The sequence below is a fragment of the Malus sylvestris genome, chromosome 13 (assembly GCF_916048215.2).
Source record: "Malus sylvestris chromosome 13, drMalSylv7.2, whole genome shotgun sequence".
Taxonomy (NCBI): domain Eukaryota; kingdom Viridiplantae; phylum Streptophyta; class Magnoliopsida; order Rosales; family Rosaceae; genus Malus; species Malus sylvestris.
In genome coordinates this window covers 5524634-5540144 of record NC_062272.1, presented here as the reverse complement: position 1 = coordinate 5540144, position 15511 = coordinate 5524634, and the positions used below count along the sequence as shown (strand labels likewise).

The window sequence follows — 15511 nt, the reverse complement described above, 5'->3', positions numbered from 1 at the left end:
TACGTACAAAGATTAACTAATCTCTAATTACTAGGTCAGCAAGATTAAGTAAAAGGTCCAGAATGAGACTTGGGAGTAAACATGTCGGCGTAGCCAACTAACTTTCACAACACATTTTGGATTCGATTCTTAAGAGTTTTTTCGGTTTTGAAAATGAAAACTGTCATGACAAATCCACCAACTAGTCACATTTTTAAAGTTTATAGTAATGAAAGAAGATGGTTTGAACCCGAGACTAGTGACTTAAAGAAAAAAAAAACTCTTAACTATTAGAGTAATCCACCACTTACAAAACTAAATTCATTTTTCACTAAAGTTTACCAAGATCTAATAAATTAAGACCTATCACCCTAAATCTAAGCGATGGAAGCATCGATATCTTTGTAGGAATTGGGTTTGCTTCGGACCTTAGTGTCCGAAGCTTAGGGATCAACTCATCTGGGCAGCACAAATTCAATCCAACGGTTCTCATTAACTCATTTTTCTGACCCACCATACAAAACCAACAGCTCTGATTTCTTAAACAAACCAATCAACGACCCAGATGATTTGATCCCTAAGCTCTAAACACTAAGGTCCGGAACGGATCAAATTCCATCTTTGTACGCTTCTGCCGTCAGGCATCTTCCCGTTACATCTGACAATTATAAATTCATAAATATATTATATAGAAACAAATTGGGTGATTTACCACTTCAACAAACCGTCCATAATTTCTGGCTTGAAACAGTAAACCAGTCATGTCATTTGTTTAATTAATTTTATGAATTAAAAATCTAATCTTGAATTGGTAAAGCGTGGATTTGTAGTTAGTAATGGGTTGTGAACTTAATCCAATTTAGAAACATATGTTGAGTGGTTGAATTATATATAAAAAAGCCCGGGAAGAAATTCTGGAAAAACAAACAGCTAACTACTAACTTTGAAGCTTTCAGCTTTTCATCAACCAAACCCTCCCCCAAAAAGCACCACGACAAATTCTTCCATTCAATGTCAACAAATTTACAGAGAGTTCCAACCGATTCAGTTTCCAAAAACCCATCTCTCCAATCTTTCCAAAAAGCTTCATGGCTGTCAGGATTCGGCCATGGATGCTCTCTTGTTTTTTCACTCATGGTTTTTTAATTACTTTTATTATTTTTGTAAATGTTATTCCTTCTTGTCATGGCCAATCCCCTCAAAATATTGAAACTTTCTATCCGTTTACGGCTCCGTCACCCGAAATCCCACCTTCATCGCCTCCCAAAGACTCTCCGCCGCAACAGGAATCACAGCCGCAGCCGGTGCCTTTGCCGCCAAGAAAGTCTGCGTCAAAGAGTCAGATTGCGAAGGCTGCAGCGATCACTGCAGCCTCCACTCTGGTGATTTCCGGGCTGGTTTTCTTTTTTGTATATAGGTACCTTGTTGCGCGGCGCAAGAGAATTAATGGGGGTAGTTATGGTGGTGGTGGTGGTGGTGGTGGTGGAAGTGGAGGTTTGCAAGGAGGCCAGCCTCAGCCGGGGCCTCCTGTAGCGGATCAGAGTGAGTTTTCAAGATATGATGGGAATCTCAAGGGGTTCATTGTTGATGAGAACGGTCTGGACGTGCTTTACTGGAAGAAGCTCGAAGCGAAAAACTCGAAGAAGAGTTTTCGAAAGGAGTTGTTTCGAAAAGATGGTGAGGAAGACGAAGGGAGTAGCAGAAGAAGAAGGCGTGAGCCCGTACAGGAAGTTCCTCTGCTCAGAGGAAAGTCTTCAACTTCCCACATCAATGATGTACCAGAGTTAGTGAATGATCGAATTCGAAATGGATCAACGTCTCTTAATGCTGTTGAGAAATCAAAAGAACCAGAAGTAGAGCTAACTATTCGACCGTCAAGTCCTCCGCCTCCTACTTCCCCACCACCAACGCCGCCTCCACCGCCGCCGCCGCCAATGCTACCTCCTGTCCCAATTGCAATTAAGAAAAGCTCCGCAGCGCCTCCTCCTCCAGCACCGAAAGTTGCAGCTAAGAATGGTCCTGCACCGCCGCCTCCTCCACCCAAAGTGCGGAGTTTGAACGCGTTGTCGAAGCCATCTCCGGGACAGAAAGGTGAACCTGGGGAATCTTCATCAGGAGCAGGAAATGATCAGGTGAAACTGAAGCCACTACATTGGGACAAAGTGAACACAAATAATACTCAGAATTCCATGGTGTGGGACAAAATGGATGGTTCATTCAGGTAATGAAAGTGACTTCCGCATGCCATTTTTCTCCTCCTACACACTAGTTTTTCGCGTTTAACCGTGTTGTTTTATATTGTATTTGGTTTTGAAGTTTCTAAACGTTTGCTACTCTCAGATTTGATGGTGACCTAATGGAAGCGCTTTTTGGTACGGTTGCCACCAAACGGTTATCCCCCGGAAGAGACAGCAGCCAAGCGAATCCAAGGGGCGCCAACGTCGGTCCATCAGCGCAGATTTGTCTCCTGGACAGCCGGAAGTCCCAGAACATTGCCATTGTCATAAAATCGCTGACGATTTCTCGAAAGGAGCTCCTTGATGTGCTCATGGAGGGCAGAGGTCTCGATGTAGAGACTCTTGAAAAGCTTGCTAGAATTGCTCCAACCGAAGAAGAACAATCCCAAATCCTTGAGTACAGTGGAGACCCTACAAGGCTTGCTGACGCAGAGTTCTTCCTCTACCACATTCTCAAAGCTGTTCCCTCAGCGTTCATTCGATTCAATGCCATGCTCTTCAGATACAACTATGACGTGGAGATTGCTAGCCTCAAGGAGTCTGTACAAACACTTGAACTCGGGTGCAAGGAGCTTCGAACACGAGGGCTTTTCATGAAGCTGCTAGAGGCAATTCTCAAGGCTGGAAACCGCATGAATGCAGGAACTTCGAGAGGCAATGCCCAAGCTTTCAACCTCAGTTCTCTTCGAAAGCTATCCGACGTTAGAAGCAGTGATGGGAAAACAACTCTGCTCAATTTCGTTGTGGAAGAAGTGGTGCGATCTGAGGGGAAGCGATGTGTAATCAACACGAATCATAGTTTGAGTCGCAGCAACAGCCAGAGCCATAACAGAAACCCAAGTGCTGAGAATATAAAACCGAAAGAGGAAAGAGAGAGGGAGTACATGACGGTAGGATTGCCAGTGGTTGGAGGCATCAGTGCCGAGTTCTCTAATGTGAAGAAGGCGGCTAGTATAGATCATGACAGCTTTGCAGGGATGTGCTCAGCTCTCACAACCCGCGTGGTGGAAACTAGAGAACTCCTGCTCCAATGCGAGAATGACGGTGGAAGATTCGTTAGGGACATGAAGGGTTTTCTCAAAGCAGCAGAGGAAGAGCTGAAGGTGGTGAGAGAAGAGCAGAAAAGGGTGATGGAGTTGGTGAAGAAAACAACAGAATACTATCAAGCAGGGGCTTCTAAGGATAAAGGGGCTCACCCATTTCAACTATTTGTCATAGTTAAAGATTTTCTAGGCATGGTTGATCAAGCATGCGTTGAAATTTCTCGAAATATACAGAAGAAGAAGGCGGTTGCAGCGAGTTTAGGGTCATCGTCAGCAGACTCGCCGCCCAGGAACCCCGTAAGGTTCCCGATCTTGCCTAAGAACTTCATGTCGGGAAACTCTAGGAGCACTAACAGTGAATCAGACAATGATTTTTGAATGGTTTTTTACAATGTGTATAGATTACAAAAAGCTCGATTACAATCCGTAAATAGCTTAGTGATTTTTCAACGTTCTATTCCGTAAACTTTCAGCCAATAACTTGCATAGTTCGTCTTCTTCGTCTTTCCCACTAACGATTACAGGCGTTCCATCCACAAATATTTGTTCTTTGGTCTGCAATTTAGGTGTAAACATTTATGATAGATTTACGCAACCAACTTTGGATTTCCATGTAATTATAACAGTTCCAACATTTATACCTTCAAATACAACAATGTATACGTAGCATTTCTAATTCCGAATACTATTTGGGACGAGCAGGGAATGAAAAGCATAGCCCCGACCTGTTTCTTATCATCTGCATATTATTACTATGCCGTAGATCTGTTCTAGACATCAAGTTATACAGGTTCCGACTCACCATGGTCACGTTGTCATCATCTAAGCGATAATACTTAAGCATGGATCTTCCATGAGAGGGAATTCCGTCACGTATACTTTCCTTCTCGTCTATCCACTGAAGTAGACATGGTTTCTTGGAAGATGACGAGTGACCTTGCAGCCGCCTGAACGATTTTTTCACCGATGGGTTTCATTGTTGGAAGTCTCCTACACAAGTCATGACAGTTGACATTAGGATACGGAAAGAAAAACATAAAATACACGAATCACACCGATAATTTCAGAAATGCAGTGCAGTAAAGTAACTCATTGTGCAGATTGAAATGCTAGTGTTAAGGCATACACATGCATTTTTCCTTCTTGCATATGTGTATTGAATGTGTTTAACTCATCATGTTCTTTGCATATGCATAATGCTAATTAGTTTTTATGCTTGTTCTGAAGTACACAGCACGCGGGAGGCTGCAAACTTTACGATATAAAGAAAATTAATCCCCAAAACGTTCCCCCTACACTCGACTTTCAAGTGTATTCGGTGACATAATAAAGAGGAACTTCGTGAAAGACGGATTTATAAGTATCACTAAGATGGATTGTATATAGTCCGATTCTATTGAAAATATAAATGGAGCAAACAGATCTTATGCCATAACATAAAAACAGAATTGGACTATACCTTTTCGGAAGTACTTTTTGATACTTTTTGCCCCCGATAGACGCATGGCGTGGGTGTAGCCTTAAAATTAAGACTATGTCTGAGCTTTTTTATCTCTGCCTCCTTTTGATCCTATGTCAAGCATACAGTTTCGAGAAATAATTCAATTTTTGCAGGCTATATGACATAATTATATTTAGCACAGGTACAATATTATGCTCCTTAAAAGAATAGTTATTTGTAAGATCTCACCTTTGACTTCGGTTGGGAGTGTGCTTTCTCCGTCACTTTCGCATTGGATTTCGCCGCCAGTTTCTGTGAAAACTGAAATATATTGCTTAATGAGATTACATATATATGGTTAATAAATTAAAACAGAAAGAGGTCGGGGGTCTGTTAACCGATACCTCTCTTTTATCTACGCAGTCATCACTTCTCAAGCTAACAGATGATGGAGCGGCCTTAGCAGTTCTTTTATCTAGATATCTATGACAAAAAGAAATTAATGCAATATAAATTAATTGAGACACCAAGTGAAGTCGCATCGACTATGTGAAACATGATAGTATATTATCATGCAGAGACTGATGTTATGCAAGAAGAGCATGCAAACAGGATACACAATCAGCAGTCACATATGAGTTTAAGGCTTTACCCTCCATTCTCTTTTGTCAGGGGCGCAGAAGTGGAAACCCTTGATTCTTTTCCCTTCGTAGAGAGCTGCTTTTTCAAAAGAAATTTTCCAGAAATAAAATTTGACGTTAGATGCTCTGATGCCAACCGAGGTACCTGGTCATCTCTTCAAACGAGAAAATATACTAAATTGACAAACCTGCTTTGGTGTTGGCGGTTTCTCTTCACTGGAGGGTTGCGGTTGGTTGTAAGTGTTTTGAAATGTCTTAAATGCTCGTTTGACGATGTCCTTATCTCCCATATTCTCCATAATGGAAGACTTTTTGGTTGTGGTGGTCACAAACGCTGAACCAGACATTGTGGGACTGGATTCCACATTGAGTGACAAGTGCAAACGCTTGGGAGGAACTTCCTTGGTTTCCTCAGTTGAAGGATTTTTGCTCCTAGGAAAAGAGGAAGCATTGCTCTTCTTTACTGAGGACCGCGATGCAGGTGTTGCAGTAGAGGTTAACAGAGACTTTGACACTCTAGGTGTGGAAGTTGATATAGACTTCGATACTCTAGGGGTGGAAGTTGATATAGGCTTCGATGCTTTAGGGGTCGGAGTTGATACGGGCTTCGATGCTTTAGGGGTCGGAGTTGATATGGGCTTCGATGCTTTAGGGGTGGGAGTTGATACAGACTTCGATGCCCTAGGGGCAAATTTCTGTGGTGTTTTGGCTATTAGTGGAACTGGTTTCTTCTTAACGTTTGCCACATTTCTCTCCTTGCTCAATGGAGTAACCTGCACAGCAAGAAAATGCAAAAGATATGAAAATCAGACAAGAACCAAACAAGTTCTCAGATTATGAAATAAAGAACATGGCATCTGGAGAAGTTTTGCTAAATAGATTCAAGAGCTAAGTACTTCACCTTCGGAGATCCCTTCAGAAGATCCAATCTCGGTTTTTCCTCTTGCACCTCTTTAACTTCTGGAGCACTTCCTACATCATTGTCCAAAGTCCTTGGAATCTCCTGTACTCCCTGAGATTCAGCAGGGACATTTTCTACTTCTTTCACCACAGCAAGTTCATCCTCCGGATTGTTCAAATCAGGACTATCCGTTCTGCAATCAGCTTCTTCTCTCTCTCCCTCAGCCAATGAGCTTGGAAACTCTATGGTGAAAACATCATCCTCCTCGAGATCATCCACGTAAGTTTTAATAATCTCATTGTCGAAATTCGCTTCTTGATCATTTCCTTGGGCATTAATTTGATTGTTGGCCAAATCAATTTCGAAATGCACCTCAGAATCCATCTGATCTCCACTCGTCTGGTCAGAATCCGACCTAAAGGTATCACCATCTCGCAATTGCTTCTCCTGTTCCATCATCTCCTCGGCTTTTCGAGCAGCAACCCTCTTGTAATGAGCTTCAAAGTAAGCCCTTTTCTGGGCCACTGAGCCTGGAGTGGCACACTTCTCCACTTCCTCCAAGTACTTATTCGGCGAAAACGTCGACCATTTCTCCCAAGACAGTGAAGAATCATTCTCAAATTTTCCGAAAGACACCGACACTTCCAGTACAGGATTTGAAGAATTTGAAGCTACCGTCTCCCCCTCAACCACCTGTTTATTTACCCAAAAAACCGAGAATCCAAAACATGTCCTTAAGCAACAACATAGTGGCGAAACCAAATCATGCAAATCTAGCAATTATACAGTGAATCAATCAAAACCCACAAAGCATAATCCTCAAACGACAACAATTGCAGACAAAATCGAACACATGGGTTATGTCCTTCGACAAATCCAAGGTAGAAACTAGAAAGTGCGTACCTTTTCAGCATCATTGGCAAAATGCATCATTGATTCACCCATGAGTTCTGAAAGAGTTGGTAGTGTTTGAGAGCAACCAGAGAGCTAAAAAGCAAGAGCTTTGCCTACCAGCAGCAAGCATGAGGGCACATCACCAATCTATTCGATCACACACACACACACACACACGCAAAAACAATACCAAGAGTGAGAAAAAACCCAGAATATTTACAAAAAAAAAAAAGGGTTTAAAATTGTAAGAAGAAAAGAATATAAAAAAATTAAATTAATATTAAATAATAATAAAAAACCATATCCATGTGTTGTTGTTCTGGTCTTTTTTTTCTCACTTCATATTTTTCACTGTTCGTGGCACTTCTGGGGACTCCAAAAATGATAAAGGCAATCAATCATCAGAACAAGACAATTCCAATTATATGAAGAAAAATTAAAAGATGGAGATAAAGGCTTGAACTTGCAGATGATGACCCACAAAACACCAATTATTAATTTCCAAGGAAGATTTGGCTTTTACTTGCATTCACTTTGGATTCAAAAAAGGTTGAACGGTTTGGGGACTTTCTTTTTCTCAGCTGACTGATGTCTAAATGGGATGATTAATTAGTGGGAAAATAGAGATTAATTGGGTAATTATGAAGTTTCTTATTATTTGGTGAAATAATTATGAAGGTTCAACAAATCAGAGTGGGCGTATTGAATCAGCAAAGATATGAGTGGTTTACCCATCTTAACCAACGAAGCTTTTAACATGTTTTTGGTAGGAACAAACACTTTTTTTATTCATACAAGTGATTCTATTTATTTATGGCTCGTATTTTGAGCTACTTTTAATATAGCTGAAAGTATTTTTGAAACCAATTTTTAATATGATTGTTGCTTCATGTAAGGACTTTAAGTGTTTTTGCATTTCAAAAACATTTTATCTAAAAGCGGTGGTCATTTTAAAAGTATTTTCAAACAAGTTTTAACTTTTTTGATGGACCCATACTAAAGAGGGAATTGAACTCAGTCATAAAACGTGTCATCAATAATTTCTTGAGATCATTATTTATAGGAGTTAAATTTGAGATATCTCAGTTATAAACAAAGAGAAAGACCACCGAACTATAATACTAAGACACAAATAAATTTTTTTAAACCAATCTAAAAATATTAGGAATGTGATTCAAACTAGATTAAAATGTGACTATACACACATCTAAGTATTAATATTATTGATAACATGTGGATTTCTCATTGGGTGCTTCAACGAGGGAAAAGGATCCTTGTTGGATCATTTTCTTAGGGATCATATGATCGTGATCGTTCATCGTACATCGTGCAATCAGTTTTCGTAAGGTACTATTTATATTTAAGTTTAAATTTTGAAATAATTTCTTATCGCACCATATACGATGAATGGTCATGATTACGAGATTCATAGGATCCCCAGAAAAAAGATCCGGCGAGGATCCTTTTCCATCAAAGAGACACCCAAGAGGTTCCAAGAAGTGATAAAAAAAAAATAGATGGACCCCTTGAGAGAGTGAAAGAGCACTACAGTGGAAAGACACGATAGTTAAAGTTACATTTAAAAAAACACTTAAAATGTTTCTTAACAAAAGCATCAGAACTAATGCTTTTTGCAAGGACTTTAAGTGCTTTTGCATTCCAGAAACATTTTATCTAAAAGTGACGGTCATTTTAAAAACATTTTCAAACAAACTTTTACTTTTTTGATAGACCCATACTAGAGAGGGAATTGGACTCAGTCATAAAACGTGTCATCAATAATTTCTTGAGATCATTATTTATAGGAGTTGAATTTGAGACATCTTACTTATAAGTAAAGAGAAATACTATCAAACTATAATACTTAAGACACAAATAATTGTTTTTAAACAGATCTAAAAATATTAGGAACACGATTCAAACTCGATTAAAATGTGGCTATACACACATCTAAGTATTAATATTATTGATAACATGTGGATTTCTCATTGGGTGCTTTAAAGAGACACCCCAGAGGTTCCAAGAAGTGATAAAAAATAGATGGACCACTTGAGAGAGTGAAAGAGCACTACAGTAGAAAGATGTGGTAGTTAAAGTTACATGTGACATGTCTAAACTTCAAAAGCTTCTAAGCACCCAACACTTTCAATTTCTTGTCTCTATCTACATAGGTTGTATATGGTACCCTTTCAACCAAACAATATTAAGAATGCAGGTGACGCTTTACTGCATTAACATAAAGTAATTATATTTATGTATTTTGGTGCGAATTTGATCTCCATCTCCCTCTCTCCCTTGATGTTTTGCATCATTAACCTTTTTAGGCCTTTTATCTCCGACTATGATTTCCTTCCTCCTAACTTGCCTTGTATTTTCCTCCTCCAATACCCCAAAGCTACTCAATCCCCTCCCCCCAAATCCGACCCGGATCCAGTACAAGATTACTGCATAGCAGATCCGTAAACCCCTCGGACATTTTTCCTCAATGGTGCACCATGCATTGACCCAAACCTAGCAACCTTTTCCCACTTCACCACATCAGTCCTAACCAAACCGGGGCAACACAAAGGCCAACCCGTTCAACGTGACCCTCACCAACCGGTTCAATCTACCTGGGCTCAACACCATGGGCCTGACATAGCAGCCTTTGGGATTGTGCCACCTCACTTGCACCCAAGGGACTTAGAAGTCACAATCTGCCTCAAGGGCTTGCTTCTTGTGGGCTTTGTGGATACTTCAAACAGGGTCTTTACCCCAACAACTGAAGCCTGGTGAGTCATTTGTGTTCCCCAAGGGTTTGATACATTTTCTGTACAACTAGGACTCGTTGGCTCCAGCTGTGGCCTTGGCCGGGTTCAGTAGCCAAAACCCAGATTTAGATCCTGTCCGGATCCCCTCATTAGGAATCCGGAGGATCAATGCTTAGTAATCAAAGATTGTAAGGCCATAATTTTTTCTTTTTTTTTTATATTGTTCACATTAAACGAGGTTACTTTACTTTTAAAAATATAAAAAGCATTCAATTGTGGCTGCACTATCTTTGATGAACGGTTACTATGCATTAATTCCCGGGATCTCCAGTTAAGGGATTCGAAGAGGATCTAAATCCCCAAAACCCCGGTGCACAAATTGTGTAGTCTAAAATATCCATAATATCCCGATATTTTCATCGAAATTTCCGTGTTTTTGGACTACCGATATTTCCGATATCATCGATATTTTAGACCTTACTAAGTCACTCATGTAACTTACTATGCAATGTATAAAGTGTAAAATATTGTACTAATTAATTATATATAAATTATTATGGTATGTTTAAACTTCTTTCATTAATTACTACATATTTTCTACCCTCACAATGTTTGTCAGCTCGCTATATAATCAACTTAAATCAGTTATATCTATGATGCAATGCATTTCCTTCCAATTTTTTGTGATCTACTAATAAATAATTGACTAAATAAACATCCTGCAAAGTTTCAATAAAAATTTCCAAGTTTTTCTTACAATTTCCGTGGTTTTTATTTAATTTTTTCGATATCGATAATATCCTGATATTTTCATCGAAATTTCTGTATTTTTTAACTACCGATATTTTTGATATCATCGATATTTAATACCACTTGTGACATTCACATCCAAACCTTTCAATCCCAGTTGAGATTTAAAAAAAAGAATCTCAAGGTTCAAAGGAACCTCGATTTTGACTGCGCAGAACAGTTGCAAAATGTAAGTAGCCAATAAATTGAATGTTGTGCCGGTTGCTCACTATCCATTCACATCCTGTAACTATCCTGCCTTGGAAAATAAAATCCCTATTGATCATACTAAAGCGCAAATATTTTACTGGAAAATATCATGAATTCAAATTTCGTGCACGATTTGAGAAAATGCAAGAAAATGTGAAGCATGTGTAGGAATTAAAATAAATAAAGTGATGTTTCCAAAAAAAAAAATTTAAAAATAAAAATAAAGTGATTGGATCCCAGCTCATACGTCTGTGCACACTGCTGCTGCAGTGACAAGTGGTTCTTGCTATGCATCTTTGTCGGGAATTTTTCCAGCTTTCATCACTAAGTCTAGGTCTATGCAAGGTTTTGTCACCATTAGGTAACTTACAAATAATTACTTAGGTGAAAAAAAAGTGTGGTGATAACTTGAATCCCCATGGTAAAAATAAAGGAAAACTAATGAAAAGGGCTTGAAAACTTTGAGTTTTAATGATAAGGACAAAATAAAGGGTAAAGTGAATAGTACCAGGATTGACTTTTTAGTGTAAAAATGTGGTTTTTCGTTAAAGTGAACAGTACCGGGTGCTTTTCGTTAAAGTTCCCTAAAAATAATCAAATCCTTAGCTCGGACTGAGATTTTTTCCGAATCCCTTCCATCCGGATCCTTCAATTCTAGGGCTGGAGAGAGAGAGAGATATTGAGATGGAGATGAAGATGAAGATGAATAGGAGAAGGTGAATAGGAAATAAGACGGAAGAAAATGAACCGAAGAATGTGAGGATTGAAGAAGATGAACATGAATAAGTGAAGGTGAACATGGTATTAATTCCTAACTGTTCGATTTTTTATTGAACAGACATGATTTAAGGATTCGGGTAGAAGGATCCAAAGAGGATCTTATTCCCTTATGCTCATCATTCATATCCCAATCCAAAGGTCTACTTCCCTGTGAGTGGATCATTAAACTCATTGGGTTTATAATGGTTACTAATTTGCCAGGTATATCGAACAATCTACATGGCTTGACCGTCAAACGCCAAACACATGAATTTTTAAGTATTGGGACACCAAAGATAGCTGTTATTTAAACTTATCATACACTGACGTACATTTTATATCATGCATATAATATCGCATAATTAGTTTAAAATACTGGCATCTTCACGTCCCAATCACAGTTGTAGGTAAGTTCTTTCCCTTTCATCACTAGAACGCATGTGAATTAAAAGTTGAAAATTCTCAAGCTAAATAACAGAGTTGATGTGTACAAGCAAATGAGTTAAATGAAAAAGTCCAAATTAAGGAATAGAAGGTTCAACCAAACTTGATGATGTGAGGAAAATATAGGGGAAGAGAAGGGGCACTTGGCAGCTTATTGGCATCATGACATGAAACGTGGTCGAGAATTGTTGCAAACTACCCATTTTAATATCTTTTCTTCACGCACATCATCCACCAGAAACCGAGTGAGTTTTGCACTAGAGTTTAAGCCCCTGCTCCTAATCTTAGCCACCCAATTAAATAACTTGATTATTTGAATAATTAAAATATAAAAATAGCGACGTCAAACCAGCTATGCTCTCTTTACTTTGCAAGTTTCGGAAAAGAAACATCTATCGAAAACAATACCCCAAAATTAAAAATTAATAAACCCCACAAATGGTAAGAAAATGTGAGTTCTACAAATACCAAAGTAAATTAAAAAAAAAATTATTGGGTGGAAATTGAAAATAATATGGAGTAGAGGGTGGAGCAAACTTATCTGCACTTGAGATGCCAAAAGTCGGATTTTTAAGTCAAAGGAATTAGTTTGGAACACCAATTCAGTTTTAAAGTCAATCACACACTATTTAGGGATTAGTTGGAACACGAATCGATTTTTAAGTCAATCACGCACTATTAAAAATTGTTCGAAAATACCGACACAATAACACACTATTTAGGGATTAGTTGGAATACGAATCGATTTTTAAGTCAATCACGCACTATTAAAAATTGTTCGAAAATACTGACACAATGATATCCGAGCAACGCTCCCAATAGAGGCCCGTGAACCCATTGAGCTGTAACACCGTTGATTTCACTGTCTACACTGTCATTCAGATTCTCAGGCCACTTTCAAATTTGCAATTATTGAGAGACAACGCGACAGAAAATGCATACACCAAATATACAGTCAATATTTAAGAAAAATAAAAATTGGAAGCTTTGAAGCGGAAGAAGGAAGAACAAGAAGCGCATGGTATTTGGGATGATAACATTCTCTCCTCTTTGGGACCCAGAAATTGAAAATTGGATCTCATCACATATGTCAAATCCGCCGAGAAAATTCCAGAAACAAGAACAAAAAAATTGAGACTGATGAACAATCCATGAATTTTCCGCTCACAGTTTCACCTAAAATTCAATCAATCTGTACAAAATGGCTATCAAAAGAATGTCTGAATCAACAATGTATGAAAGAATTATCATAAGCCGCGTCATCTCAAGACAAATAGCTCGAAAACAAGATCAATGTAGATGCAGAGATCGACGATAAGGATTGAAACTTCGCCGGGTTGTGGTGGTGGATCGGCTTGTAAAGATCGTAAGGCTCCCAGAGGTGGTCCAGCGGGCACGGGTTTTTGGATTCGAGTCTGACCCACGGCTTTCCCTTGCCGCTCCAATGGAGGAGACTGACCGGACCCGGGTGCAGAGACCGGCAGCTGCCTCTGACATTGTCGCCGCCGAGGCCGTGCTGGTTCCACCGGTGGTCTATGGCCTCCACGTTGCCGGCGAAGACGAGTAGAAACGGCGGCAGAGAACCCAGCTCGTAAATCCTTCGCTTTCTCTGTAACTCCATCCAGTTCTCGATCCTCTTTCGGTAATTTCCCTCCCTCCACCTCACCAGGTCCATCACCATCACACCGGTGTTGAAATAGCAGGGGTTTCTTGAGGAAAAAACCCGGGAGAGAACCGGGTCGGACCAGAACCCGTCGGTGAAGTACTTGGTAAAGTTGGCGTGGCAGTACTCCGGGGCTCCGATGACCCGCGATCCGGTGAGCGAAATGTTCCAAAGCTTGTGAATGTCGTCGACCACCAGTATATCGGAGTCCAAGTAAATGACCCGGTCCACGCACCGGCCCAAAATATCGCCCAGGTAATTTCTCGCGTAGTTGAGCGGGTTCTCGAGCGCCTGCCGAATCGACGACGAGATGAGATTAATGACGGTGTCCTCCCGGAAGATGTAGACCTTGAAATTAAGCGATGGGAAGGTGGATCGGACGAGTTGGGTCAGGACCCGGGGACTCGTGGGGTCGAACTCGGCTGCGATGAAGTGGAAAAAGACGTTTTCCGGGCAAGAAGCGTGCTTGATGACGGAGTGCACGGCAGCTACCGACCCCCGGAGGTACTCGGAGTCGAGAGTCATGGCGATGTGGACCAGCGACGGGTCGCAGGAGGACACCATTTCCCGGTTCAACGAAACGGCGCATTCGCCGCCGTTTCGGTAGTCGGGGGCTTCGGAGAATCGGGCCCGGGCGGCGGAGCCCAGTTCGAAGGCATCATCGCCGTCGATCGCCCTCGTCGGGAATGAGCGGGTCCCGATGCAGAAGGGGGGGAAAAGGAGGGAGATACTGGAGACGAACAAAACGGCGGCGTACAGCCGGAATGGGAGCATTGCTCGCCGCTTTTCGTGGTGGGGGTTTCGTATTGTGTATTCTTGCTGGGTTTATGGTGGGGTTTGTTGCTGGGTTTATGATGAGAAATCGAAGAGAGTGAATGAGTAACAGAAATGGTGGGTGCGGGGTGTCTGGATGTGTCTGGGTGGATGGTGAGAGATAGTTATTATAGAGAGAAGAAAGAGACGGTTGTGGGAGATTTGCAAATTTTCACTAATTAAGTAAGTATTAACGAATTAATTAGACAGGTCAAATGCAATCAATCTTAACAATCCCAATTTCTGAAATTACTGAAAGAAAAAAATTAAAAAAAATTGGAAAGGCAAATGGAAATGTAAAAGGAAAATGAGAAATGCCAAACGCGGTTGTTTTGATGCTAAACGCGGAGATACAGACAACACGGACACGGAGTATAGAAAAGGTTTTTATTATTTTACTGTTTACCGTCTTCTCTCTCGGTTCTCTCTGTAACCGGTGGTAAATACTAAATAGTTTTTTCTTTTTCTTTTCTTTCAAACGATAAATTTTGTTAAATTAGATATTAGATTGTTGGGTTTCTATTTTTCGTTTTCTAGGTAAATAAATAAATTCTAGTTTTACTAAAACACGTTTGAAAATTGAAAAAATGGGTGGGATTAAAGAAAAATAAGTGCATGAATGTAAACTTCCCAAAATAATTATTTTCCTTTCTTTTGGTGAATCGGGATTAGTGAAAATTAATATGCATTTAATTGAAAGAAATAAAAAAAAGAAGATGGAAGTGTTGGGATTTGGTTTCAAAATTGATGGTAGATTGGGGACTGAGATTGATTCATCAATGTGCATTTAATCTACTTCTTCTGAATCAGAAGCCTTTTTTATTCACCACCAAACATGCCTTAAGCCTCCTGTCAGTTTGATTTCAATATATTGGTTTCTTTTTTTTTAAGAAATCAATATATTGGTTTTAAAGATAAAAAACAATATTAATTTACATAAGTAGTGA

The 15511-nt window shown here is 39.8% G+C and overlaps 3 protein-coding genes across 4 annotated transcripts; 1 reads left to right on the top strand and 2 right to left on the bottom strand.

The window, feature by feature from the left end:
* Positions 1-878: 878 nt before the first annotated feature.
* On the top strand, positions 879-3709 carry LOC126596132 (formin-like protein 4). The gene is made up of 2 exons (XM_050262623.1): positions 879-2200; positions 2320-3709. The coding sequence occupies exons 1-2, from the start codon at positions 1068-1070 to the stop codon at positions 3635-3637; spliced, it is 2451 nt and encodes an 816-aa protein (XP_050118580.1). The 5' UTR covers positions 879-1067; the 3' UTR covers positions 3638-3709.
* Positions 3710-3845: 136 nt separating this feature from the next.
* LOC126596136 (protein WVD2-like 7) lies at positions 3846-7738 on the bottom strand. Of its 2 annotated transcripts, none has more exons than XM_050262627.1 (9): positions 7436-7738; positions 7146-7283; positions 6243-6935; positions 5530-6114; positions 5353-5417; positions 5105-5183; positions 4950-5021; positions 4719-4829; positions 3846-4249 (listed from the first exon to the last, which is right to left on the bottom strand). In XM_050262627.1, the coding sequence occupies exons 2-9, from the start codon at positions 7185-7187 to the stop codon at positions 4220-4222; spliced, it is 1677 nt and encodes a 558-aa protein (XP_050118584.1). In that variant the 5' UTR covers positions 7188-7283; positions 7436-7738; the 3' UTR covers positions 3846-4219. The 2 variants fall into 2 exon arrangements, with proteins under 2 accessions (XP_050118584.1, XP_050118585.1); XM_050262628.1 differs by having other exon boundaries at positions 7475-7738.
* A 5352-nt stretch (positions 7739-13090) lies between these two features.
* Positions 13091-14714, bottom strand: LOC126596139 (probable galacturonosyltransferase-like 9). The gene has a single exon (XM_050262630.1). The coding sequence runs from the start codon at positions 14523-14525 to the stop codon at positions 13353-13355; it is 1173 nt and encodes a 390-aa protein (XP_050118587.1). The 5' UTR covers positions 14526-14714; the 3' UTR covers positions 13091-13352.
* Between the last annotated feature and the right edge of the window lie 797 nt (positions 14715-15511).

Excerpts from the sequence above, each read along its gene's own strand:
- LOC126596132 (XM_050262623.1), top strand. The coding sequence starts at position 1,068 with ATGGCTGTCAGGATTCGGCCATGGATGCTCTCTTGTTTTTTCACTCAT. Across the intron at positions 2,201-2,319 it reads AAAATGGATGGTTCATTCAG|ATTTGATGGTGACCTAATGG; the intron begins GTAATGAAAGTG and ends TGCTACTCTCAG.
- LOC126596139 (XM_050262630.1), bottom strand. The coding sequence starts at position 14,525 with ATGCTCCCATTCCGGCTGTACGCCGCCGTTTTGTTCGTCTCCAGTATC.
- LOC126596136 (XM_050262627.1), bottom strand. The coding sequence starts at position 7,187 with ATGGGTGAATCAATGATGCATTTTGCCAATGATGCTGAAAAG. Across the intron at positions 6,936-7,145 it reads TTGCCAATGATGCTGAAAAG|GTGGTTGAGGGGGAGACGGT; the intron begins GTACGCACTTTC and ends GTAAATAAACAG. Across the intron at positions 4,830-4,949 it reads ACTCCCAACCGAAGTCAAAG|GATCAAAAGGAGGCAGAGAT; the intron begins GTGAGATCTTAC and ends TGCTTGACATAG.